Source organism: Budorcas taxicolor, chromosome X, assembly GCF_023091745.1.
Source record: "Budorcas taxicolor isolate Tak-1 chromosome X, Takin1.1, whole genome shotgun sequence".
In the NCBI taxonomy this organism is placed as follows: Eukaryota; Metazoa; Chordata; class Mammalia; order Artiodactyla; family Bovidae; genus Budorcas; species Budorcas taxicolor.
This window is the reverse complement of record NC_068935.1, coordinates 128,579,871-128,607,527: the sequence shown is the minus strand read 5'-3', so window position 1 is coordinate 128,607,527 and position 27,657 is coordinate 128,579,871. Positions and strand designations below refer to the sequence as shown.

Genomic DNA, 27,657 nt, shown 5'->3' with positions numbered 1-27,657 from the left:
GGGATCTTTCAACTAGGCCACGTCTCTTAGCCCCAATAAGCAGGAGCTAGAGCTGACATGTAGTTATGCAGTGGTTAATAACAGCTGAAATTTCATGGGAAAGACAGCACCAAAGTGTTGCTAAGATACACTTCTTTAAAGTTCTCTTCTTTATTACTTTTTTTGTATTGTACTCAGACCAATTGGCCAGTGGTGATAGCTAAAGGTTATATAGTAAAGAAATAGGGGGGAAATGTATAATCACTATAATCAAACATGTTCTCTTATGTCTGTACCATGGTGACAACACTTTGTATACTGACCTAACATCATCTGTTCTGAGTGTTCCATGAAGGGGAGTATACCTGTGAGTACCATTCTCTTGTTCTACAAGAGCCTCCCCTGGATATATCTCACTCCCTCAAGCAAATTTTAAATCCTTAGTGGCCAGGGACTTTTATATCCATAGTGCCAAGGAGAGCCTGAGATACTAAATTAGTATTTAAATGTGCTGATAAATTGACTAAGCATCTTGAGCCTCTGCTATTGGACCAGTGGCAGAGGTTAGTGGCCTGTCATTTTCATTATCACAAATTAATAAAGCCTAACAGGCAGTGCTGCATGTAATGGAAGATGGGCTTTCCTCCATCTAAAGAAGGAACCAACAGCTCTGATGTGGACAGGCAGAGAGCAACAGAAACGTGAGCCTGGATCACACATGCAACGCACACAGGCCAGGGACCAGGAAACTTTCTGTAAAGGGCTGTGTAGTGGATATTTTCGGCTTTGTGGACCATGAGGTCCAGGGCCCTGTTGCAACCACTCGCCTCTGCTTTTATGATGCAGCAGCCATCGACATGATGTCAGCAAATGGTCATGGTTGAATTTCAGTACAACCTTATTTATGGACACTGAAATGGGAATTTCGTGTAATTTTCACATCATGGAGTATTCTTTTTCTTTTGATTTTTTTTTCTCTAACCATTTAAAATGTCAAAATCACTCTTAGCTCGTCAGCCATATGAAATAGGCAGAAAGCCAGGTTTGGCCAGCTGACTTTAGTTTTCTGTTCCTGATACAGAGACATATACATGCTTGCCAAAGTGGTCATTTAATAGAGAGTTTTCAATTTAAATGGATGCTTTACTTTATGAGGCACCGTCATGTCAGACACAGTAGCTCTTGGATCATCAAAAACTTGAGCATCAAGCCAACATCTTTAAGCCATGTGTCTTTTCCAGCAAGTCCTGAGTCCTCTGTGATGCTAAAAGTTATCTAAATGGCGAAAATGAGAGTTTTAAATCCAGGGTTAGTCAGTTCCAGCTCACATGGGAGGTGGGCATGGGGGCAGAGCCTTCCTTTGGGGAAAGTAAAGATAGAAACATACACTGTGCCTCTCACTACTTCCTCCTAATATTCTACCATCATGCTTGGCACTGCCTCTTCCAAGATCTTCTCATGATAGCCTCATGTAAGCAAGTCACCTTAAAATTGTTACAAAGGGAAATTGTACTCAGGGAGAATCATTGCCTCAGTACCCCCAGGGATTCTTCTGGGCTTGAAATGGTTAGAGAAATAGGAAGTGTTTGGGTCATAAGAGATATCTTGGCAAAAGCCTAATAAGATGGCTTCCAGAGTGGTTTGGGGTAAGTGAACTTTAGAGGAAGATTTGGCTGGGAGCATGGCAGTGGAGGAGTGGGTTATTTTGAGCATCGTGAACCCATTTCCTTATCTGAAAGTAAGACAGTACAGGCCAGACAAATTGGGTGCACAGTTCAAGATTTTAAGTTTTAATTATATATTTGCTCAATAAATAAAATAGGCATAAAATGGAGCCTATTATACAGAGTGAAGTAAGCCAGAAAGAAAAACACCAGTACAGTATACTAACACATATATATGGGATTTAGAAAGATGGTAATGATAACCCTGTATGCGAGACAGCAAAAGAGACACAGATGTTTAGAATGGACTTTTGGGCTCTGTGGGAGAGGGAGAGTGTGGGATGATTTGGGAGAATGGTATTGAAACATGTATACTATCATGTAAGGAATAAATCGCCAGTCTATGTTCAATACAGGATACAGGATGCTTGGGGCTGGTGCACAGGGATGATCCAGAGAGATGATATGGGGTGGGAGGTGGGAGGTGGGAGGTGAGAGGGGGGTTCAGGATTGGAAATTCATGTACACCCGTGGCTGATTCGTGTCAATGTATGGCAAAACCAACACAGTATTGTAAAGCAAAATAAAGTAAAAATAACATTTTAAAAAATAAATAAATAAAATAGGCATAAAATGAACAAGACATAGACCCAACCCTTAGAAAGCTCATAGTCCTGTGATCCAGGGTGTATGAGCCTTTTTAATTCCCAAGATGGAGTGAGAGAAAATGTCACTGAGTGTCCAGGGCTTGTGCTTCTCTTCACCTCATCTATACCTAGTACAGGACCGTGCAAAAGTAGATGCTTAAGATACGCTTTTGACTATTAAAAGTGCTGGTGCTTGAGGAGTCAGGATGCTTTGCTTCATTTAGATGGGATGTGTTCCACTGCAACTAGCCCTAGGAGGGATCTGTGAAGACTGGAGCACTGTCCTCTAGTGACCCCCAGGGCTCCTCAGAGCTGAACAGACATGGTGCCCAGAGAGGCCAGCTGGCATCTGCAAAGTGCTGCCTGCTGGCTAGAGGGGTCATGGGCATCTCAAGGCTATTAGATCCTAGTGAAAGATACAAAAGTGTATGCTCTGTACAAAAGACAAAGGAAAATTGGAAAGAAATATACCAAAACATCACATGTAAGATTTATGGATGATTTTCTTCCTTTTTTTAAAAGAATTCTCTGACTAAATGTCTACAATGAGCTGTTAATGCTTTTGTATTAAATTTTTATTTTATTTTTATTTTTTTAATTTTTATTTTTACTTTATTTTACTTTACAATACTGTATTGGTTTTGCCATACATTGGCATGAATCCACCACGGGTGTACATGTGCTTTGATTCAACAAAGAAAATGTCAAGGAAGGTGGTCAAGAGGCAGTTAGCTCATTTGAACAACATTTTTCATACATGTTACAAACATGTATTAAATTTTTAAATGAAAAATGTTCAAATGAGCTAACTGCCTCTTGACCACCTTCCTTGACATTTTCTTTGTCGAATCAAAGCAAATTTCCAATCGGTTTTTATGATACCCCCAAAATTTCATGGTGACAAACTTACAAACTCTTTTGTCCTCCCTCTCTCCTTTTCATTTATTGTGTTTTGGAGGTTCACATTTAATAGAGCACTATTTAGTAAAGTGAAAGTGAAAATCGCTCAATCATGTCCAACTCTTTGTGACCCCATGACTATACAGTCCATGGAATTATCTAGGCCAGAGTACTGGAGTGGGTAGCCTTTCCCTTCTCCAGGGGATCATCCCAACCCAAGGATCAAACCCAGGTCTCCCGCATTGCAGGCGGATTCTTTACCAGCTGAGCCACAAGGGAAGCCCAAGAATGCTGGAGTGGGTAGCCTATCCCTTCTCCAGCAGATCTTCCCAACCCAGGAATTGAACCGGGGTCTCCTGCATTGCAGGCAGATTCTTTACCAACTTAGCTCTCAGGGAAGCCCAATTTATAGTAAGGATAAATTCAAAAGCACTGAATTTGGTTGAAGAGATGTCTGGATTTGAGCCCTGATTTTTCTAATGATCAGCTGTGTGACTTTGGGCAAATTACAGGCCTCAGTTTTCTGATCTGTTAAAAGGGGATAGGGTATTTACTTTTCATATTTCATAAGACTTCTAATTTTTGTAAGAGTGAAATGAAATAATGTGTTGACTTCTTTATGAAATGTTAGAATTCCCAGTCAAAAAAGTGAGTGTACCAGTAGCATGATTGTCATTTATGTTCATAAGGGAGCTGAGAGGATGTGGTTGAAATTGCAACTGATTGATGTTCTAGTGGACAGTCACTTGAAAAGTGTTGGGATCTGTACCAGGCACACAGGGCTAATAAGTTTGGGTTGAATAAAAATTAAAAGATTAATCTACAAAGTTGGCCCACCATTTCCCCCTGTATAAAACCTCTCACAAAAGGTTATTTAAATATAGTACTCATATTTTTGTAATTATACACAATGACTCATATGCCATGATGGTATTTTTGAGCTTTAATGATTCTTATTTGAAGAAGAAAAAAAATGATAATGTGTTTATTGAGATAATTTAGAAATGTAGAAATTCTATTTTTATTCTCAATAATTTGAAATATACTTAAAAACTGAAACTGTTTCATTTTTTGTATATATATTTGATTTGACTGGATCAGGGGAAGAATTAACATAGTAAATGCTGTTAGTGGTCCCTGGAGGTCACTTACAGATCTGGGCTTCCTGTGTTTCTCTGACAGAGGGTGATCCTGTCCAAGGTAAGATTTAGCAGGCCAGAGTGTCCCCAAATTAATATTGCAGGCCAGTTCTCTACCAAAGATGGACAGGAGTCGAGGGGTAAACACCCCAACCTCCTCACACCTTGGTGGCAAGTTCTGGAATGTGCTCACCATAGTCTCTCAGGGGGTCCCCAGCTGGCCTGTGATTCAGTTGCCTTCAGTGCCTTCATTGCCTTTCATCCCCTCCCTGTGCCACTTCCCCACCCCATCCCCATGCTACCAGGGACCCCCTCCCAAATAAACTACATGAACCCAAATCCATGTCCCAGGGTCTGTTTGGGGATGAATGACAATTTATACAGAAAATTTATGACCCAGAGCCTATTATACCCTCTACCATAGAGCATGGGTGATTTTTTTTTCTGAATTCTCTGTGTATCTTCTATGCCACACAGTAGAATAAATGCAGGCCATGTCTAAGAATAATTTACAGATGGGACTTATAAACGTTCTTCAAACTTTTTGGCTCATAAATTGCTGAAAAAAGTCTTACAAGTTATAAATATATGTTCCTCTCTCCATAACATTTTTGAGGAATGGCCTTCGAACAACTTGTGCCAGGATGTTTGCAAACTTACTGAAATTTAACTGGGTTACTGCTTTCCTTTGTCATTTTAAACATACCCACTGGCAACTGTAATGTTTCATCCTGTTTATACCCCTTCCGATGGGCTCCCTTACAGGATTAGCACCTAGCTTTGGAATTAGATCATCCCGCTGAAACTTGTTTTTGGGCCCAGAGGTCTATAGTTGCTCAACTCTTTCTGCCAAAACACCATCAGATATCCAACAGTCACTTGCGTCTCTCTTCCAATTTTATACCTCAGCTTCTACATCCCTCAGAACCCTGCACTTCTGAAACCTTCCCCATGTCCGTGGCTCTTTCTGTAGCCTCCTTCCAGCCTTTGGTTTTTAGTCTTTCCCTGATGCCTTTTCACCTCTGCTCCAGTATCTCACTAGGATGGCCTCTTTAGGCCCTGAGGACTCTCAATATATGAAGAGTCCAGGCCTCACTCTGGCCTCAGGCCGTGGAGAACGTCAGGGTATACATAGAAGGGTGAAAATGCAGGCAATTAGGTATAGCCAACTTGAAGAGGAAGAATAAGAAATTTGTGTCTGTCTAGAAAGACACTATTTTCCCCATGGCTACAGCAGGCAGGGAACAGACACCCTGATCCTTTCTTCCTTATTTCCAGTACCAGTGAAGGGGAGCAAAATTTGCCCCCAAATGTGCCTCATTGGCATAAAAATAATTTTAGACTTTTTTTTTTTTTAAGAAATAGCACATATAGGAGAAGCTCTAAAAAACTGAGTAGAAGTTACCCTGTTATAGAAGATATTTACATTTATGAGGGAAATCTCCATTCTAAGGGGATCTTTCTCTTGGTACCAGGAAAAAGAGGATGACTGAATCTCTAGAAACTTATCAATGTAGAAGGTATGGATTTAAATCTGTATAATGAGCTTATTCTTATTTACTGTGCTCTGCCTGATAACCTCCTATAACTGGCTCCCCTATCCACATCTTTTTGTCTTTAGGTGGAGATGGTATTTAAGGCGATTGCTTGGGCCTTTTCAGGGAGTTACTCAGTTTTCTTGGGTCTCTGCCATGTTGTCAAGGAGATATGCATGCTTAGTTGCTCAGTCATGCCCGAATCTTTGCAACCTCATAGACAGTAGCCCACCAGGCTCCTTTGTCCATGGCATTTCCTAGGCAAGAATACTGGAGTGGGTTGCCATTTCCTCCTCCAGGGGATCTTCCCGACCCAGGGATCGAACCCATGTCTCTTGCATCTGCTACACTGGCAGTCAGATTCTTTACCACTGCGGCACCTGGGAAGCCCCCAAAGACGTATACATGTTGTTAAACTTGTTTGTTTTTGTCTTGTTAAGCTGTCTTTTATTACGAGGTTCTTAGTCAAAAACCTAGAAGGGTAGAGGGAAGATGATTTTTCCTTCCCCACACTTGAAAGCCCACGTTGTGTGGTTAATCACAGGACCATCATTATAGGAAGCAGTAGGGCCTGGTGGTAGAGGCTTAGGGGACAGGCATGGGCTCCAATCTTGTATCCAGTGCTTAGCACTGATAGCCTTGGAAAACTTACTTCATGTCAGTTCTCTCATCTGTAAAAGAGCAATAATGTTAGTACCTGCCACATAGAACTGCTGTGAAGATAAAAAGCAGCATTTTAAACAAAACTCGTAGCATAGTTACCTAATCCATAGGAAATCTCTAATAAATTTTAGCTATTATTATTGTTTTTAACATAATTGATCTAACTGAAAACCAGGTACAAAATGGTTTTGTTCCTCTGCAGTCTGTTACTAGAAAGAAATCCCCACATGGTAGTTGCAGAGTAAGCCTTTGAAGGAAGTGAATATGTAGAAGTCTAACTACCTGCAGCCCTTGCACCCCAGATATCTCTTCCATCTGCTGGAGGAATAAACAAAAATACCTTTATTGGGAAACAGAGCTTTCCTTCCATAATCAGAGGTAGAACTCTACATGCAGGGAGGTGATCTCACTGACTTCAGCCCATACTAAAGAGCAAATGACTGATGTACACTCCCTTCCTCAAAGCAGGGCTTAATGTCAGGCAGACAGTGGCCTTCTACAGTGGGTGAACACAGTAGAGGGGAAATTTTGATTCACAGAGAAGTAACTTCAGGATTTTACTCAGAGGTGGTCCTGCGTGGATCCACGATCTGTGTCTTGGTCTCTGGGAAGAAAATGAGAAAAAGAAAAATTGTGATTACACTTTGTTGCATGGATCTTGATCCTCTGTCTTGGTCTGAGTTTAAAGCTCACTTCCTCCAGAGACAAGATAGTCTTCACTGCAGACTTAGAAAATCTTAGCTTATTAAGACCTTAGAAAATCTCCTGAAACCTTAGCTAAAGCTTCTGGAAAGTGTGTTTGGGGACATTGGACCCCACAGTGGAGTTCACTTCTACTCTTATTTTTATTTAAAAATAAGGATGAATTAAAAGTTAATAGCTCACCCTGTCACTGAATTCACATCAGAGGATCCCTTGTCATGTGCAGCTGAGGCAGCAGGAGTGGGTGCCACTGTGTACAAGTCTCTATAGCAACTTGACTCTTCCCGGCACTTGCCAATGGTGAGGAACTGCAGACTGACATCTGCTTGTGCATGACCTAGTTTTAATTAACCTCCCTAAATGAGCATGTAGCTTAAAAATAATACTGCCAAAATGAAGCAGAGCAAAATAAAATCCAATAGATTGTAGATGATACTAAAACCGCAAGTCCAAGAGAACAATATGAACATAACAGAGTAGATGCTTCCTTCATTCCTGGTGGAGACTCTAATTAGATATGATGCATCAATTACATTAAAATTATAATAAAGTCTTTCCAATGACAAAAGGACTATTAATAAAATATATAACATTATTTTAAGATTGCTACTTTACTCTTAGCTCATCTTTTAAAAACTCTACATTTTAATGTAAGTTTTCTCCCCAAGCTGTTTATGAATTCCTGTATAATACCCACCCACATTCCACAATGAACATTTCCTAGATTTCATTCTTGCTCTTTGTAGCATATATATATGTAAAGTATATAATAATAATATATATCTACTATATATATATTTTTTTTGTTTGTTTGTTTTGTTTTACTTTGCTGAACTCTAGAAAGTAAGGTACAAACATTCTGACCTTTCACTGCTAAGTATGTTTGTATATTTCCTAAGAACAAGGACACTCTTCTATATAACCTCAGTGCTGTTATCATACCCAGTGAAATTAACAATAATTCCTTCAGTTCAGTTCAGTCGCTCAGTCATGTCCGACTCTTTGCAACCCCATGGACAGCAGCACACCAAGGTTCCCTGTCCATCACCAACTCCTGAAGAAGTTTATACATATGTATTCTATATGTTGTGGAAAAACATTACTTGTTATATCTCTTTCACCTCCTTTTAAGGTAGAATAGTAGCTCCCCTACATTCTTCTAAAACAATAACGTTGACTGTTTTGGTGAATCCAAGCTAGTTATCTAGTAGAATGTGCCAGAATTGGATTTGTCTGATTGTTTCTTCATGGTAGATTCAGGTTAAAAATTGGAGGCAAGAACAAGTGTAGGCAATGCCATGTCCTTCCCGTTGCATTGTATCAGGAGGCACAGGATTGCAGATTGACCCACTGTTGGTGACAGTAAGTTTGATCAGGGCCACATTATGAATTTCCTGGGCCCTTTGCATTTTTACCTTCATGGGATCCTTTCTCCATAAAAATTATAAAAATTTTTATTTTATAGTTGTATTGGCACAAAGATAACCATAATCCAAGGTAGATTATATTAAATTTTTTCTTCTGATTTTAAAAGAAATTAAGATATTCTCTTGAGCCTCTGAAAATATCATGGGCCCCAGACTTATGCCTGTTCCACCTAATGGAGAAGTTCACCCTATAATGACTATAATCCAGAGCAACAGAGTCTTACCTTATCTAGTCTTATCAAGTGGAGTCTAGTCTTATCAAGTGGTCAAGTGGTTTGACCACTTGATTAGAGGAGTGACCTCCAGACCTCCCCTACATAAAGGTACATTTTCCCTTTGTAATTAGTAATGTGTGGGGAGCTCTTTGAGACTATGTGAGTATCTTGTCCTCCTAAAACCTCTCCCTCAGTGGTTTTATCATTTTTGCCTGAATCAGTTATTACATTGGAGGTTGTAGGAGTTACATCCTATTCAGGGATGAGAATAGTGAAAGTGAAAGTATATTCGCTCAGTCATGTCCACCTCTTTGCGACCCCATGGACTGTAGCCCCCCAGGCTCCTCTGTCCATGGAATTGGCTAGGCAAGAATACTGGAATGGATTGCCGTTTCCTTCTCCAAGGGATCTTCCCGACCCAGGGATGAGAATACTGAGGTTCCAAGAGTCTGTGATTTGTCTGAGATCATAAAACTAGTGGCTAGAATCGCCATTAGGAACTAGGTCTCTGCTCCCCAATTCACAGTAGAGCCCTGAGGAAACTGAAATATATTAAGAACGAGTGAAAAGAAGCACTGGAGTTTTTTGGTCCAGAGAGAAGAAGAGAAAAGGATGACTGTAATCTGTTACATACTTAAAGGTAACGGTTGGATGGGCACCAAGGAGCAGCAAGCTCTGCATTTGCAGAGTAATAGCTCAACGGAGGTACAACTCTGTTGCTCTGGATTATAGTCATTTTACCAACCAGCTAATAATTGCCTCACATTAAGAAAATAAAGCCAAGGTTTAATAGTCTTGTCAAATCTTATTAGGTATTAGGATTCTAATTTAAATGCCGACACTATGTCAGTTACCCTAGAGACCTTTTAGTTCATTTTGTTTTCTCTTCACCTCTGCCCTCTCCAGATAGCGTGCATTAGGATTGTAATGGAGGTTTTAAAATATTGTCGTTCAACAATTCCTACAGACCTTGGTAGGTAATTATGAATACATAAGGGCTGAATTGCTGGATCCTTAAACATAAACAAACTGCCCGTGTTTGAATAAAAGACATACATTTCTGTGGGCAAAAGTTTCCAACCATGGGTGTGGGAGCCCGCTACGTCCACTTGCCAAGAACCCCTTTGACACAATAATCTGGCACAGAGGACATTTTTTACCTTCCCAGTGTTTGCATAAGAAAAACAAAGTGCAGATATTTTCAGAAGTGGGAAGCACTTTCAGCCCCCTCTTATCAGAGGAGTGAATCGGTCAGTCTGTGGAAGAATGATTCTTACTAGGTGTGCGAAAATGAATCTGTTGTCACTTATGAGAAGTTGAAAATAAAAGACATATCTGCGAGTCACCTATCATTAATCTTAATTGATTAGCAAGTCTTTGCTGAGCCTCTACTTTGAAATAAGTGGTATGCAGAAGAGGGGACCTGGGGCATTTTCAATGATACAGAAGACAAGAAGAGGAGAAGATATAAACTTTTGACCTCAGGAACTTATGAGAAAATCATGTAGAAAAGACATGCCATTAGAAAGCCAGAAGCAACTGAAGGTAATGCAGAGGAAGCATAAAATGAGAAGAGTAAAATCAGACAGCTTAGGAGAAGGAAAGGGAATCATCGATGTCTCGATTGGTCAGCAAAAGCTGTAAGATGGTACTTATAAGCTGAAATTTGAAAAGATCGCCTTAAGATGAATGGAGCCTCTGGGATGGAGCATGAAGAAAGGAGGAGGCAAGAAAGTAATGGTGGATTTAGGAACTGGTCTGTGTCTTGAGAACAATCGAAAGTTGACAGCTGATTCTTTCAGAGGACAGCAAGCAGGAGATAATTTATGCAAAATGATCCTGGAAATAAAATCTGATGATAGCTTTAAATGACCAGCATGTCTAATTGTTCTAGATAAGGCTCTTTTGTTGATAGTGAATGGTGGCCACTTAAACCAACTCAAGTGAAAAGGGAACAGGAGAATTGTAAGATTATAACAGGATATCTCTTGCACATTCAAAAGTAGTTCATGGGCCAGAAACCAAGGACCCTCTGTAGGACTCAGGGCCACATCATCTCAGCTTCTTTTATGTTTCCTTCATTCTCTTTCTCTCATTCTACCTACTTTAGTTATTCATCTTGCCCTGATTGCTTCTTTGACATCATAACCTTTTCTTTGTAGCATCAATGACTGATTACATCCTCTCAATTTTTCAGTTTAAATGCTTAAGACAAAGAGAGACTCTCTGGTAGCTGGCCAGGCAGTTTATTTTCTGGTTTACAATATTGAGTATCCACCCTAGTCCAACCGACCATCACTCTTAAACAAGAACCACCCCTTGGGGATCTCCCTTCACTGGGAGCTCCAGCCAGAGCAGTCTAAACCAGAAGATATAGACTGATATGTTCCATGCTCTACAGAACCATTAGACTTCCAGGGAATATTTGGTATGTTCCATACACATTTGTGAAATGGCTGATCTGTTTATCTCTAGGAAGAATTTACCCAGAGCATTCTTCTGAAAAAGCTGTAGTATCCTGAACAGACTTGGTTTAAATTGAATATTGACCTCACCACTTCTGAAACCATCTGCATTTCATTCAGTTTGTCACTGTAGAGTGGAGATAATAGCACCTACCTGTTAAAACGTAAGTGAGATCATTTAGATGCTATTCTCTGCCTGGCATAAGGCAAGAGCTTAGTGAATGGGATTTCCTGAATTTCTCTGAAATTTTATTAATATTCCATGACAAAATTTTTTGCAATGCATTTTTACTTATTTTTAAATTATACAAATGATATATGAATATATCTGAATATTTTAAAGCAAGCCCTAGATAGATATATTATTTCATTGGTAAATATTTTAGGGTGTGTTTTTAATAAAGTATTTTTTAAAACACAGAATCACAATACCACTATTAAACCCATTACATTAAAAATAATTCCTTGGTATCACCAGTACTAAATCTGTATTTGATTTTCTTCAGTAGTCTCAAAAATATCTTTTTATGGTTGTTTGATTTGGATCAGAATCCAAAAGAAGGGATTTCCCTGGTTGTCCAGTAGTTAGGACTTCTCGTTCTCACTGCCAGGGGCCTGGGTTTGATCCCTGGTCAGGGAACTAAGATCCTGCATGCTGCACAGCATGGCCAAAAAATAAACTAAATTTTAAATAATGCAAAAGGGTCTACACATTGCACTACTGATATCAGTCAGTCTGTAACCATTCTCTCTGCTTTGTTATGCCATATATTTGTTGAAAAAAATGGGGTCATTATTCCTGTAGAATTTTCTGTTTTAGGATTTGACTGACTGCATTATCTAGCTGGTTCTTCTATCTCCACATTTCTTGAAAACTGGTACATAGATCCAGAGGCTAATTTAGATTTAGATTCAAATTATTTTTCCGACAAAGTAATCAAAGAAGTGTTTTATACTATCTTATATGTTTTAAAAGTTGTGAATTTGAAATAGTGGCTCAATGTCTCATGGCATTTTGCGCTTAGGAATACAAGATTCCCAAGAGGGAAGGAGGGAAGCCATTCCCTTTGGCTTCTGCTTCATGCACGAGGGGATCACCTTCCCTTGGAGAGTTAATGGTACTTGTGACTGCCCATTTATCCCTAATTGATTTATCTAAGAGATCTTTAATTATATACATCTTTGGCTGAGGATGTTCACATATCTGTCATTAAAAATATCAATTCCTTTCCTTCATTCTAAACTAGAAATTAAAATGTTTGAAATTATTAGTGACTAGAGAAAGCACCACAGGACAGTAGAACCTCCTTTTGAAATGTTTATTTTTTTAAATTGTTTTAAGTGCAGTAATGCAAGTTATGGATGGAAAATCACTCACAGGTATACTGAAGCAGGACAATAGTGTTGTTCTGGAGTGTTGGGGATATCTGATAAATAGTCTCCTCTGCTTCCCTACCTGAAGTGGGAACAGAGAACTAGATATAGAAATGAGACGGATGATGATAAGAAATAATTGCTTCTCCATCTGATACAGCTGTTTGGAGACTGTGACCTAGGTCCACAGCAATAATGGACTTGCAGACACTGCCTGCCATTCACCTAGTCAAGGGCACCTAAATAAGCACAGGCCTCTCTGAGCCCAGTGGCAGGTTCCTTTTCTCAAACTCACACCCCCTTCCCTGGAGGGAGGCAGAAAGTGAGTGAGCGGTCAGGATGCAGCCAAGAATGGCAACTCAGTGGAGGTTTAGTCAACTTGGAAACAAGTGGAGATAACTGTACCTCTCTCACTGAAGGCCATGATACAAAAGAATATCAGAGGCAGAACCTGGTGTTAACACAGCATTTTTAGCGTTGAACACTCACATTTAGATGGTTCCAACTCATGTCATCGGAGAAGGCAATGGCACCCCACTCCAGTACTCTTGCCTGGAAAATCCCATGGATGGAGGAGCCTGGTGGGCTGCAGTCCATGGGGTCGCTAACAGTCGGACATGACTGAGCGACTTCACTTTCACTTTTCGCTTTCATGTATTGGAGAAGGAAATGGCAACCCACTCCAGTGTTCTTGCCTGGAGAATCCCAGGGACGGGGGAGCCTGGTGGGCTGCTGTCTATGGGGTCGCACAGAGTCAGACACGACTGAAGCGACTTAACAGTAGCAGCAGCAGCTCATGTCAATGTCTACACTATAGCAGCTCATGTGCAGTAGAACAAATGTTTGTACAGTGTGTGCAGATCTTGATGGATACCAAGATAGATAAAGACCCAGTCTTTGCCCACCAGAGGCTCATCTTTCAGTGGGTTCTCAAACAAGTGGACCCAAAATAGGTGTGGGGCTCACTGTGGTAGGTGTTGTATGGGTAGCTGGCAACCTCCAGATGTCAGCTCCTTCCGGGTCCACTTCAGCTTTCAAGCTATGGTCATGCTCTTCTTGGGCAGTTCCTGCCCAGTGATAGAACCAGGTAGCAATTGAGATCACCCTCTTTTTGGGTGGTCTCAGCCAGTAGCCAAGCAAGGTAGTGCTACAAGGGCTTGGCCATTTCCACTGAGATAGGACTCCCCCACTGGGCAATCCTTGCTCCTGAGCTTCCCATTGGGCTGGTGCAGGGTGACCAGCTGTCACAGTTACTGGGACTGAGAAATTTCCCAGGATGTAGGACTTCCAGTGCTAAAACTGGGAAATGTCCAGGGAAACTTGGATGGTTGGTCACTTTGGCTGGTGTACACATTGTCAGGTCTGCCTCAGGGTCTGACAGCTCCCTTTGCCCAGTCCTGCCTCCTCCCCTTTCCCCACACGTGTTCATCAACAATAAACTCCTTGTCCTCCTGACTTCATCTCAGTGTCTGCTTCCCAGAGCTCAACCTGAATACTGCAAGAGAAGATGAGGCTGAAAGAGAGTAGGAGGTCAGGGGAAAGATTAGTTTGATAATTACAGTGATGCGTCTGTGTATAACTTTTTCAGCGAACTATTTGTTCTTCAACCTTTGAGAAAGAAAAGAGGTGTCTGTAAATACTCAGTGACTAAAGTTTCCTAAACTGCATTTAAATACTCAAAATGAAGACTTTGCCAAAAAAACAAAAAACCACCAACCTTCTTGTTCCAGTGTCCTTTGTTAAACATGCTTTGTTATTCATTTCTGTGATTTAAGAAAATAAAAGAAGCCTCAGCTTTTCTGAGAAGTATTCTTAATATCAAGAGAGAATGGGGAGAGGGGGACATCCTTCAGAGCCGGGCTAGGATGAGGTGAGCAACGAGCTTGGGGGGCAGCATTTAAGGAGGCACTCACTATGAGTTCAAAGTCAGCCTTTGGATGACCTTTCTTAAAGTATTGCACCTTAGGGGCCTCCCTGGCCTTGTCCTAGTCCAGACCCTGGCTTCCGGTTGGTAATAATATTAAGCAACGTCCCTCTTTCCTGCCCCAGGTACAAAGCCATCGTGCGGCCAATGGATATCCAGGCCTCCCATGCCCTGCTGAAAATCTGCCTCAAAGCTGCACTGATCTGGATTGTCTCCATGCTGCTGGCCATCCCAGAGGCCGTGTTTTCTGACCTACATCCCTTCCATGAGGAAAGCACCAACCAGACCTTCATTAGCTGTGCCCCATACCCACACTCTAATGAGCTGCACCCCAAAATCCACTCCATGGCTTCCTTCCTGGTCTTCTACATCATCCCACTGTCGATCATCTCTGTTTACTACTATTTCATCGCCAGAAATCTGATCCAGAGTGCCTACAATCTCCCCGTGGAAGGGAATATACATGTCAAGAAGCAGGTGGGTGCTTAGGAGTAATTCATTTCCTCCTTGTGGATTCAATCCCTTGCATATATGTAGGACTCCACTGACAAGTTCCATATTTAGGTGGTCCTGCTGCCTGATTCTGCAGTAGAAGAGGTGAGTGATCTGTGGCCAGATGGTAAACAGAGACTCCTAGCTGCCGAAGACTCAGCATTCAGATGTCCCTTAGAATCTTGTTCTTTTACTTAAGGCTAGGTTTAGGGAGGTGCTGAGAACCTGAAAGCTTTGGAGTATGGGTTTGTTTCTGAGAAAAATCTGAAAAACATGTTAGTGTTTTTTAAAAGATAAAATGTAGTGTCTCAGAGGGATGTGCCTGCTTTAAACTCCAGTTGGATTCTTTGGGTAGGAAGAGGGTCACCATATGTGATAAGGCAGAAAGGGCTGGAAAATGAGGCTGGTTGAAGAAAAAGAAGTAGTTTGATTAAGATGGGTTCACATTGATTTGAGTTCAAATCCAGGTTTCCTGACCTACTCATTTACCCTCTCTGAGTTTCTTACCCATGATGAGGGTAATAACCCTTATATTAGAAGGCTGTTGGAGGATGACAAGAGGAGCATATATACCCCCAGGTGGTCCAGAATGCAGGATGCCCTCCATCTGTGTTAGCCTCTCTTCCCCAGTCCCCCCATCACCCCCATAATCTCATCCTGAGGTATAAATGGTAGAAACCAGGGACTCTGGCTTTCTCCTCTGTGGCAATTTTGGCCTTCTAGTCCAAATGTAGATCGAGTGGTATTTATGATGAAAAGACAGAAAGACTCTCCCCTCATTTAAAATGTGTAGCCGACTTAGTTGGAGGCTTCACCTCTAAAATTCTCTTTTTTTCCACTCAGTTATGGGGGGAAAGCAGCAGTCCTCAGTGAAACTCTCTCCTTGCTTGAAAGAGCTCTCAGTGGAGAACATTCATTGTATCCCAAATTCTTGAAGGAGAATGATGTTTCCTCTTGCCGTAGCAAAGTGAGTTGGGAACAAAAGGAGAAGCTCAGCCCGCTTTTATTTGAGACTCTTCCTATATTATATAGGCTAGAAATAACTTGAGATAAAAAAAAATAGTAACAGGGAGTTATCTTAGTTTTGCCAATGGGGAAGAACAAAGCTGGGTCCTTTTTTAAGCATCAGAGGGAAGAAGAAATTATTAACTGTGGAGCCAAGGAAGACATGAAGTCATAAGGCTGATAACTGCACCAATGCCCTCCTGAGGAAAAAGAGGGCACTTACTAGAATTTCATTGTGCAGTCCACTCAAGTGTGTAATCAGCTTTGTTTAAAGAGCTGCTCTCACTGTAGTCTGCTCATCCATTTCTGCTTCCTGGCATTTTTTCCTTTCTGTTTCTGACTGCTTTCTTTTTCTGTCTGTTTCTATTGCTTTTCTCTCCTCTGTTTCTCTCCTCTTCTCTCTCCTATGGAACTCATTTTCTGGGCCTTGTGAGCTCGTGCATTTCCCTAATGCATTTTCCCCTTCTTTTTCTCTGCCCACGTGGATCTTTGTCTCTGCATCCCCCACCCTGCCCCTCCGTCCCTCTGTCTCTCTGCGTGTGACTCTGTCCTCAGATCGAGTCCAGGAAGCGCCTGGCCAAGACAGTGCTGGTGTTCGTGGGGCTCTTCGCCTTCTGCTGGCTCCCCAACCACATCATCTACCTGTACCGCTCCTACCACTACTCTGAGGTGGACACCTCCATGCTCCACTTCATCACCAGCATCTGCGCCCGCCTTCTGGCCTTCACCAACTCCTGCGTGAACCCTTTTGCCCTCTACCTGCTGAGCAAGAGTTTCAGGAAGCAGTTCAACACCCAGCTCCTCTGTTGCCGGCCTGGCCTGATGAGCCGGTCTCACAGTGCCGGCAGAAGTACCAGCTGCATGACCTCCTTCAAGAGCACTAACCCCTCCGCCGCCACCTTCAGCCTCATCAATGGAAACATCTGTCATGAGGGGTACGTCTAGACTCACCCTTGACCCTGCCCCCCTGGTTTTGCTTTATGGCTGGTGAGGAACCCTTGTGTCGCTGGTTGTCTCTGTACCCTCCGAAGACGCTTTGGCAGGCTTGTGAGTGATCTGGGTGGGTAGGGGAGAGGCCCAAATAGGTCACGTGGAAGGCCTATCATGGCTTGCATTTTCCATTTCAACTTGTGGACGCTGCTTCGGAGGTAGAACAAACTTTCCCTTTTTAAGAAAAGGGAACAAATAGGAAATCTTTAGTTGAAGCATTAAACCCTGATATACAGATGTGCTCAACTAAGTCAGAGAAACTGCCTGAACAACCAGATTTATATAGCAGAGAAATTGCACATTGACTGCTTTCTGAAAAACTGCCCCTTGCCATTTCTTTAAGCAGAAGCTAGTGCTTTATGAATGTGATTTGAGTCATTTTTCAGGAATATTTATAATCACAAACCAAGGAACTTATTTTTACACTTGTAATGTGAAAAGCCAACCCTCAGAGAGTCCCATGTATAAAGGACAGTCCCCAAATTGATAACACTGAAAGCCAATTTCAAACAAATCCCTGAGTTTCTATTGTTTTTAAAAGACATAGCTGAGGATATAGGAAAAACACTCACCACATCATTTTAAGGCAAAAACACAACCAAACACGCTGACACATATATCAAGATCCACATGTGCCTGTGGAGTGACAGTTCTAACTCAATCCAGGTCCTTTTTGCTATTACCCAGTTATAATCATCCATGGTGCCATTCTACCATATTAGAGAAATCCTTTGGCTGGAGGGTGGGTGGGATTGATTATGTTATTTATTCATCAAAAATTTATAAAGATGCATAATAAGTATTTATTTTAGGCATATAGGTTTTCAGCCAACTGTATTGACGTCTGTTTGGCTGTCCTTGTCTGCTACGCTGAAGAATGTGAGACGAAAGGGATCATATTGGAGTGGAAATAGAAACATGTTTACATTTAATGTCTGTTTTAGGTAAAGTCTGTGGCAGGAAATGAATTCAATGTCAGTAATATATGTTTCAGTCTCAGTATGTGTGAGAAAGTTGTAGGGGTCTCAGGTTTAAGAACTGACTGAAAGACAGATATATATACATTAAGTTTCTACTTATGAAGAGTATTTATAAAACAGCCCATGTACAGGAAAATACTGGATTTAAATCTCTTTTGTTTTCCAACTGAGTAAAAGGATTTGATTCTCTTACTTTAGAAACCCTGAATCAAGTTTTTCTTTATTCAAGGATAGGCCAATTCTGCTAGGTTGCAAATGTGTTAACCCACTTTCAGATAAATCCAAATTCTGCAAATGTGACCTCATGTGTAGCCCTCACACACTAAGACAGTTTTAGTTCCGTTTTTCTCTATCTAGGTGAGATAGAAGAGCCAGCTCTCTTTTCCACATGGCATATTTCATAAGATTTTTGTTTCAGCTTTAGGAGTTGGGACCAAGACTGTTGTCAAGATCTGCACCTATAATTGTGTTAGCTGGAATGAACCTCTGCACTTCTGTTTGCCACATGCACTTATATAGTGCACATACCTGCTTTCCTAGCACTCCATATTACATGGGGCCGTTTGAAAAGAAGACAGTTAGTGTAGCTGAACGAACCAAGGTTTTTAGCTTGATGTCCCAGCTCTGTCTCTAGTCATATGTGTGTGTGTGTATATATAGATATGAGTATCATTTTTTAAAATCTCTAGAATGAGAAGATAGTTCCACCTATTGCTAAGATCCTCTGCGCCCCATCATCTCTAGGTCTGTCTGTAAAGCAGTTATGTAAGCACCTGCCCGCGTTTGTCCCACCTCTGCCACCTCTGCAACAACTCCTCTTGAGAAATCCAACCCTGCGCCATTCTACATGCATGTTCACATTAGTGGAGTGGAAGGAGATAGCCAGTTCCGTCACTTGGAATAATTTGTATGAATGACGTCCCATTAGCTTGTTGTGTTTCGTTAATTAGAGCTGAAAGAGACAGTAGAAAACACATTACTCGATCTCCTCATTGTGCAAAGAGTACTCTTCCTGTTTATAGTTCTTCACCCTCCATGCACCTGCTATCTTGAACTGCTGCTCACAGTTTTACCCTTAGCTTTCTTCAAAACTGTTGAGTGTAAGTGACTCCATACCTAGTTAGTTGCTAAAGTGTCTGGCTTCCTAGCATGACTTGTTCAAGCATCTCTGATCTACCTGCTTCCAAAGATGTTTTGGGAGTAGGACTTATCTTAATGCCTCCAGTTAACATCATAAGCATAGACTTTGGCCTCCTTTCTAGCTTCTGAATAAACAGAAGATTGGTATCTTGCTCTAGCTATGTGTTCTTAGGCAAATCTTATCACCTCTTTGAGACTCTCAAATGAAAAGGTTGGAGGAGGTCTTTGCCAGCCAGTGACCTATAGGACTGGTCACATTATTTTGTGAATCAACTGATTGACCTCAACCTTCTCAGTGGAATGAACTTAGCCAGGCCCTTCTCTAGAGAAGTCAAATTTTTATTTTACCTCCAGAACCTAAAATCACAGTGTGAGAAACCCAAGCCCCCATGTGATATCATGTCTGTGTTAGGGTTAAGCATGGCAGGGGCTGGAGCTAAGACATTTCATGCCTGGCTTCCAAAGATAATCACGTTTAGCCCTATGTCTTTGGTGAGGAGGAAAAAAAAATCAATTTTGGCTGTGGAAAACCATCTGTGTTTATTCAATTGACAGACACTACCTTTCAATCTATCTTAAATTGAGCCTTCCCGAGGCAGGCAGCTCAACAGTGATAGATTAAGCAATAAACAAAGCAATCTTCCCACCAAAGGCTGCTGCAGGCAGGGATTTTCCAGAGCAAGATGGTCCTCCCTGCCCTGCGCAGACAAGGCCCCGCCTTGTCGTTGACACGATGATTCCCCATAAATGTGGATGGCCAAATCCTCTTCTTCTAGCTGCCCTCACACTCCTCCACTGAACATGATCTTCTGCCTCATTAACAAGCCCTGGATTTCCCTGCTTTGCTCCACAGTTTGGTTTCCTCTAGAAGGATGGAGAAACCTTGGATAAATAAAGTTTAGAGACTCCTTTGCACAAACCAAGTTCAGCTTGTTATGAAAATATACGTTGAATAGAAATAAATGAATTTATCCACAGGGCCCACTTAAATTAAAAGTCTTCATTTGTGCCCAAAGTGGCAGCCAGTTATTGCTTTCGGAGTCTATTCATGTGCCAAGTAGCTTTTGATAATAGTGATTAGCTTTGTTTGGGGACTGCAAGGATGACATCCTCAATCTATGGGCTGCTAAATCAAGGTAGCTAAATCATTTTTCCCAGGAGCCAGATAGAAACAATGATCCTGGTGACCTAACTGTATAAGAGTGGTATAATTGTACAAACTGTGTTGTGATTAGATGGGGAGGTACAAACTTTCTTGCCATTTGTGACCTTCACACCCACACCAGGCAGGAGCTGTCATCACAGAGTAGTTTAGAATTAACCCTGGGTTGTTGGGCAGAATGAAACACATTTGGCACATTTGTCTAATATTTGACTGAATTTTCATAAAATGGATTAACAGATGAAAACAAAGGAATTAGTCACTCCAGTGGGACCAAACTTTGTGTGAGCTAGTCAATGAAACCAAGCCCTAACAAACTCTACTTCATTCTGCATCTAGATGGTCATTTCTCTCAGCCCCCACCTCAACAACCACCCCCTGCCCCACAGGCCCAACACAAACACAGTCCTCATATCAAGCAATCTCTTACCATGATTTTGGCCTTCAAAAACACCCATTTTTAAGTGAGGGCTAAGCATTAACTCCAACAGTCAACAGATTGCATACTGAGAACAAACTTTTCTCATGTGAAAGTTGACATCAGAAATGCATTCGGTGGAATTTATCTAAATTTCTAAAAAGTTTCAGAAATTCTCAGTTGAAGTATTACATATCCACAATTAATTCAAAAAAGGCTTTGCAGTGACCTAATGTTCATGGTCTGTAAAGCACTTTTATACTCATTGACTCATCTTATCCAAGCCTTTGCTGCTGGCCAGAGAGCTGCTGTACATCCTTTCCTGTGGGAATTTGTAAAGGACATTGACTAGTGACCGTCCACTATTAGATTAAAAGGCCTAGGGAACTATGAGGCTGAAGCATGAACCTGGCTATTGGACCACACTGATGTTCAAAAAGGTGATTTCATGTGGTTCGATGTAATGTGATCTCATTCATTCTCACGGCCCTTTCTGTGCCTATTGAAGAACAGAGCTGATCATTGCCACCCAGTTTATAGTACAGTCTCTTGCCCAAGTGAGTCTGTTTAAGTTGGCACAAGGGAGTGAGTGGTTTCATCACTGGTTGCCTCAAGAGAGGCATACTACTTGGAACAGCATTCTCCATCTGAATGGAGTTCTGCCATTCTAGACATGCTGGAAGGAAGGGGCTCAACTTCCCCGGGCCCCAAGGATCTGTCACATGCAGTGCTGAGCACATTGCTGTTCATCCTCACCAGCACCTTGAAGAACATTCAGAAGATGAAGCCAAGGTGTAGGGAGATTGATTCACAGTTCCAGGGCCACATGGCACAACTGAATGACAGAGCATTAACCTGGGCCTGCTTCTGTCTTATGTCCTCATCCATTCAACTGCTCAGTGTTGCTCCCCAAATCCAGCCCACATGAGAAGTTCATTCATGGAACCTCATAGACCTACTCTGCATTTTGTCTAAAGGCCTGAACTAGTGATAATGTCAAGTAATATACAATAAGGGCATCAGAGATGTTTGTAAGCACGTTAAGTTAAGGATAGAAGCTGAAGTGCAGCACAAAGTAAGTGGGCAAGGAAGTCCGTTAGCTCAGTTGCCCCCAGAGACACAATTCAGTTGCAGTTGGTGGCCCTGGTTCTGTGACTTACTGAGGAGGAGAAAACCTTGGCAAAGGGCCATGTTCACAGAGAGGACCCCAGTGAGAGTAGTCAATCCAGGCATCCTTCTTCAAATCAGGGTTAGTTGAGGAAAAGGTGTTAGGAAGAGGAAGAACCACTTACTTCCCCCAAGAAAGATTAAAACATGACAGTGGATGGTTTCCTGAAGTCTGGAGACACCGGCCACATGAATAGCCTTGAATACAAAACTATCTCCTGGACTAAGAGACCACGTCATGGGCTCAGATGTGGACCTGGGTGTCTGGGTGCCTGACCTTAAGGGCCCTGTTATAATCTCAGATGCCTCTGTGTCTCTGCTCTCTCTCAGCTCATGTTCTAGAAGATAAGATTATTTTCCTTTCCCCCTCAAATTTAAATTTCATTCCCAGAGCCATATAGTGCCATGGAAGGACTCACATAATTTTATGGGCTTTTAAAAGGACCATTTTAATGGACAGTAAAACCTCACACATTCAACACCTGATTAATTCCCAGACAAGCTTGAAAATTTTGGTATAATCCAGGATTTCAGTGTTCAGACTGCATTATATAATTGGGCCTGTAGTGAATCCAAATTTTTCATCACTTTACTTCAATTTTAGCTATTGATATTGACAACATTAAGAAAGTTAAACTGATTTTCTTAAAGAAAAAGTTTTTCCTGTAATTTCGGCTTAACTGATTAAAATATGACTTTTTTGCATCTGAGTCAACAGGGTTTTGGTAATAAAATTTGTTTAAAATGGTCAATTCAGTGAGTTGTAAAACTATCTGGCACAAACTTATTTAATGTCATTTTCTGTTTTGTTTTAAATATTAGATTCATATTTTGTAAATTATAATTGTACTTGTTACTCTTAACTGTAAATATTTATTGCATTAAAAACGTGCACTGTATTAAATAACTCGGAACAAGTATAAATAATGTCATGGCTTGGCTTTGCCTAGACTCCTAAGAGTAATGAATTATTTATAAGAAATTCACAATAATAATATAAATGATTCAGATCCTTTTAAATGTGCAAACTTAACTGTGTGACCTTGTAAAATTCTATCTATGAAGCGTGCTCATTAATTGTACTCTTATTTTTCAAGAAATGTTCCCAGCGCTTCTATTATATTGTACCTGGCCTGTATAACATTAAGTCATATCCAATGTAATAAGCTGAATATTCAAGTCACAGAAGATAAGAAATGTGTTTTATTTCTTAATATAATAAAGCATAATTTATGAAATGGACAGATGCATGTATGCAGTGTTCAATAAAAACATAGCTGTTGCATGAGTGTAGTCTGTGGCTATACGCCCCAGAGTTCCTTGGTTCCAGAACTATCTACATCAGAAGCACTGAAATCAACTCATATTGACTTTGGAACATCTGAGGATGTGGCCTAAAAATCAGCATTTTAAAACACCCTAGGGGATTCCTTAGAACCTAAGAGTTTTGTTTCATTAAATGTCTAAAATATATATATATTTAACTTTTGAAGAAGTAAGCTGGTCTCATGATTCAAAATTGAAAGCACAGAAAGGTATTCAGTGAGAAGACACTAGGCTACTGCAGTCCGCTATCCTCACGGTCAGCATCCATCATCACCTTCCTCCAAAGGGTGGCCACTGTTATTAGTTTCTTACATGTGTATACTCCAGGACATTATGTATGCATATGAAAATAAATACAAATGTGTGTTTTCCAGCATCCCACCACTATTTTACATTTTAGAGAAATCTTCCCTGGTGGCTCAGATGGTAAAGCATCTGCCTGCGGTGTGGGAGACCCGGGTTCAATCCCTGGGTTGGGAAGATCTCCTGGAGAAGGAAATGGCAACCCACTCCAGTACTCTTGCCTGGAGAATCCCACGGACAGAGCAGCCTGGTAGTCTACAGTCCATGGGGTCGCAAAGAGTCGGACACGACTGAGCGACTTCACTTTCTTTCTTTCTTTCATAGCATATTATATTTGGGCTTCCCTGGTGGCTCAGCTGGTAAAGAATCGCCTGCAGTGTGGGAGACCTGGGTTTGATCCCAGGGTTGGGAAGATTCCCTGGAGAAGGGAATAGCTACCCACTCCAGTATTCTGGCCTGGAGAATTCCGTGGACTGTATAGTCCATGGGGTCACAAAGAGTCGGACATGACTGAGCGACTTTCACTTTCACTTTACTTTCATATTATAGGCATTTTTGGTCCCTTGCTTACTTCACCTCACACCGTATCTTGGCAATCTTTCCATATCATTATATAAAGTTCTTCCTCCTTCTTTCTTACACCTATAGAGTATCTTCTAATTTATTTGTCCAGTCTATCATTGATGAACATTGAAGTTGTTTCCATTATTTTGCTGTCATGAACATTGCTACAGTGAATAACATATATAATTTCATGTATGGACAACTGTTACTTCAAAAAAAAAAAATCCTAAATGTAGAATCGTGGAACCAGAGACCAATGTACCTTAATAATTTTGACAGTTATTCCAAATTTTTCTCTTTAGGGCTTGAATACCAAAGTTTGAGAGCCTCTGTTTTCTGGGATAATCCTAACCATCAGAGACCAGGAAAGCAGCAAAGAAACGGCAAAACAGCTGGCAGCAAGTGGGGGCTGTCCATGCTCCCTGCACCCTAGGTGAGAAGGGGTAACCAGGCATGCCCACCAGGTATAGTCAGCCAGTTCCTGGAGGGGTGCATTGACACCCAGGTCCAGGGGGCTGTGGACTGCAGGGGATGTGTAACCATGGGACCATCCTGGAGGAAGGCACACCATTTCCCCTGCCATGCACCCGACCACCACGAAGTATAGCACTTGCAACTCCCTGTAAAATTGTAAGTGCTCTCTGAAAGTGTCAGTGCTTTAAATTGCTAAAAGTTATGATTCACTTTTGTGCCTGAAGTAGACTCTGTGTCTCTAGTTTCCTTGGATTACATGGCACATTTCAGATCTGTCCATGTTAATTGCTCAGGGCTCCACCCAAAGCCCAGGTGATTCTTCCTATTAGAAACTCTGAAATGTGTCTTTGTAAGCATGCTGCCTACCATGTTAGAAAAGAAAGCTCTGTTGCATGCACAGATTGTAGTATGAAGAATTTAATATTCTCTTAGAGTCGTGGATTATTGGAGTTGGAAGATACCCCAGAGAATGCCCAGACACAACCCCACATCCCACGAATGAGGAAGTTAAAGCAAAGTGTCATGACTTGTGTTCCTACACAGTCATCAGGCTTTGAGAAAATGAAAACTAATTATCTCAGAGATGACGCGAATGAGGAGAGGTTCATCATGCCCTTCTACTGGAGGGCAGGTGACTCACACAGGCATATCCTGTAACACATGATGCAGAGAAGCTTACTGTTCACTGGGTTTAATATTGAGAAACAATGCTTTCTAATACAAGAGAAATGGGATTATGTGTTGTCAAGAAGACTCACAAAAGCAGGAGTCATGTCTCTTGAATATGGACTGAACTCTGTTCAGTATTATAGAGATGAATTTATAAAAGCACAGCCCCCTTCCCAGAGCTGAGGTCACTTGTCAACCTTGACACCTACCCACTGTGTCTCTCAGGGTGTCCTTCCCACCTCAGAGCCTGTCAGAGGGATTAGACTAGCTCTGACTCACCAGTGTGCTGTTTGCTAGAACAGTCTGTTGCTGTGTCCACTCTTGGGGGGTGGTTTCCAGGATATTGCTACTTAAAGTATGCTCAGTGGGCCAGCCCTGTCACCCTCAACTGGTAGCTAGTTGAAAATGCAGACTCTTATGCTGGGCCTCACATCTGCTGTGCCAGAATTTTACCAGATACCCCTAGTGAATCCTATGCATATTCAACTTGTGGTCATTGGTGTGCACTCGTGGCTAAGCTGCTCCAGTTGTATCTGACTCTTTGTGCCCCAATGGACTGTAGCCCACCCATCCTCTGTTAGCGGGATTCTCCAGGCAAGAATACTGGAATGGGTTGCCATGCCCTCCTCCAGGGGATCTTCCCCACCCAGGGATCGAACCTGCATCTCTTATGTCCCCTACATTGGCAGGCAGGTTCTTTACCACTAATGCCACCTGGGAAGCCCATGGTGACTGGCAGAGGATATTGTTTACTGTGAAGAAACCCATATTGGGCTTTATATTTTTTCTGTGCCATCTGATGATGTCTACACATTTCTCCAAAGCATCTGGGTTGAGAGCCTTGGAATCCCTTTCCTTCTGTGGCCTGTGTTCACCACCTTAGTCATTTGGACCTAAACTCTGTTCATACAGACTGGCACGGTCCCCCAGTGAACCACCCCTGCTCTCTAACAGCTGGAAGTATGAGTTGAGGATATCACCCTTGCAGGACTGCTCACCCTTATTGAGAACCCAGATCAGTAGAGACAGAATACATATCTGCGGGGTCCTAACCAGACCTGCCCCTGCTGTCAGCCCTCTTAGTATCTTTCGGCCTTTAGGTTCTCCGAGGATTGAGAACTCTTAATCGTAACACTAGCAGGGGAAAACGGGAGCTTGAGAAAATCAGGAGTGCCTTTCTTTTTTCGGTTAATATTATTAAACAGAGTCATAAATTTCAAGACATCAATGCATTGATTGAGATTAGCCAGAGGGACTTTGATATCACTCCTTTTTTTAACTCTGAAATCTATATTTCATATAGAAAAGCATATAAAATATGTATGTAGAATTTAAAGAATAATTACATGAACACCAGTGTGCCCACTTGTAGCTTAAGAAATAAAACATTGCCAATATTTCGGCAACCCCCAGCGGTCCTTTCCTGATGGCATAGCCCTTCCTACCTGCTATGGACTGAATAACTGTGCCCTCAAAATTCATATGTTGAAGACCGAAAGTCATGGTATTTGGAGGTGAGGCCTTAGGGAAAGTAATTAGGTCTTGAGGGAAGAGCCCTCATGATGGTTATTATGTGATGTGTGCTAAGTTGCTTCAGTTGTGTCCAACTCTCTACGACCCCATGGACTGAAGCCCACCAGGCTCCTCTGTCCATGGGATTCTCCAGGCAAGAATACTGGAGTGGATTGCTAGTTCCTTCTCCAGGGAATCTTCCCAACCCAGGGATCGAACCTGAGTCTCTTGCATTGGCAGGCAGGTTCTTTACCACTGTGCCACCTGGGAAGTCTCTTAATGGGATTGGTAGCCTTAAAAGAAGAGGAGGAGAACTGGCCCTCTCTCCACTTTGTGAGGACTTGATGAGAAAACAGCCCTCACCGAGAACCACCTCTTCTTGCACCTTGATCTCAGACCTCGCAGCCTCCAGAACAGTGAGTGATAGAGGTTTTGTTTTTTAAGCTAAGACACCACCCCAGAGGTAACTGCTATTTTGAATCTTGTGTTACTTGTTTTCTTACTTTTCTTTTTCCCAACTTTGAATGTGTTCCTGAAGAATTTAATCCTTTGCCCACTTTTGCCTGCTTTTGAAGTCCGAGTGGAACTATTGGGTTGGCCAGAAAGTTTGCTTGGGTTTTTCCATGTTACAGAAAAAGTCAAACGAACTTCCTGACTAAAGCTGGCCAAATATTGTAGGTAATCATCTGTGACTCTCTTTCTTTGCTCTCTACTATGTTTGTGATATTCACCTGTGTTGAAGCATGCACTTCGAGTTTGTTCATCTTCATTGCTGTAGAGCATTTTGTTTTGTGCCAGTCTCAGCCTACCAGTGCTGTGGG

The 27,657-nt window shown here is 41.7% G+C and overlaps 1 protein-coding gene across 1 annotated transcript in view; it reads left to right on the top strand.

The window, feature by feature from the left end:
• Positions 1 to 17,076, top strand: part of GRPR (gastrin releasing peptide receptor) — a 36,155-nt gene extending 19,079 nt beyond the window's left edge. Inside the window, exons 2-3 of the mRNA XM_052663365.1 lie at positions 14,760 to 15,111; positions 16,687 to 17,076. Coding sequence (XP_052519325.1) covers positions 14,760 to 15,111; positions 16,687 to 17,076 — 742 coding nt within the window. The remainder of the gene's footprint in view (positions 1 to 14,759; positions 15,112 to 16,686) is intronic.
• The last annotated feature ends 10,581 nt before the right edge of the window (positions 17,077 to 27,657 follow it).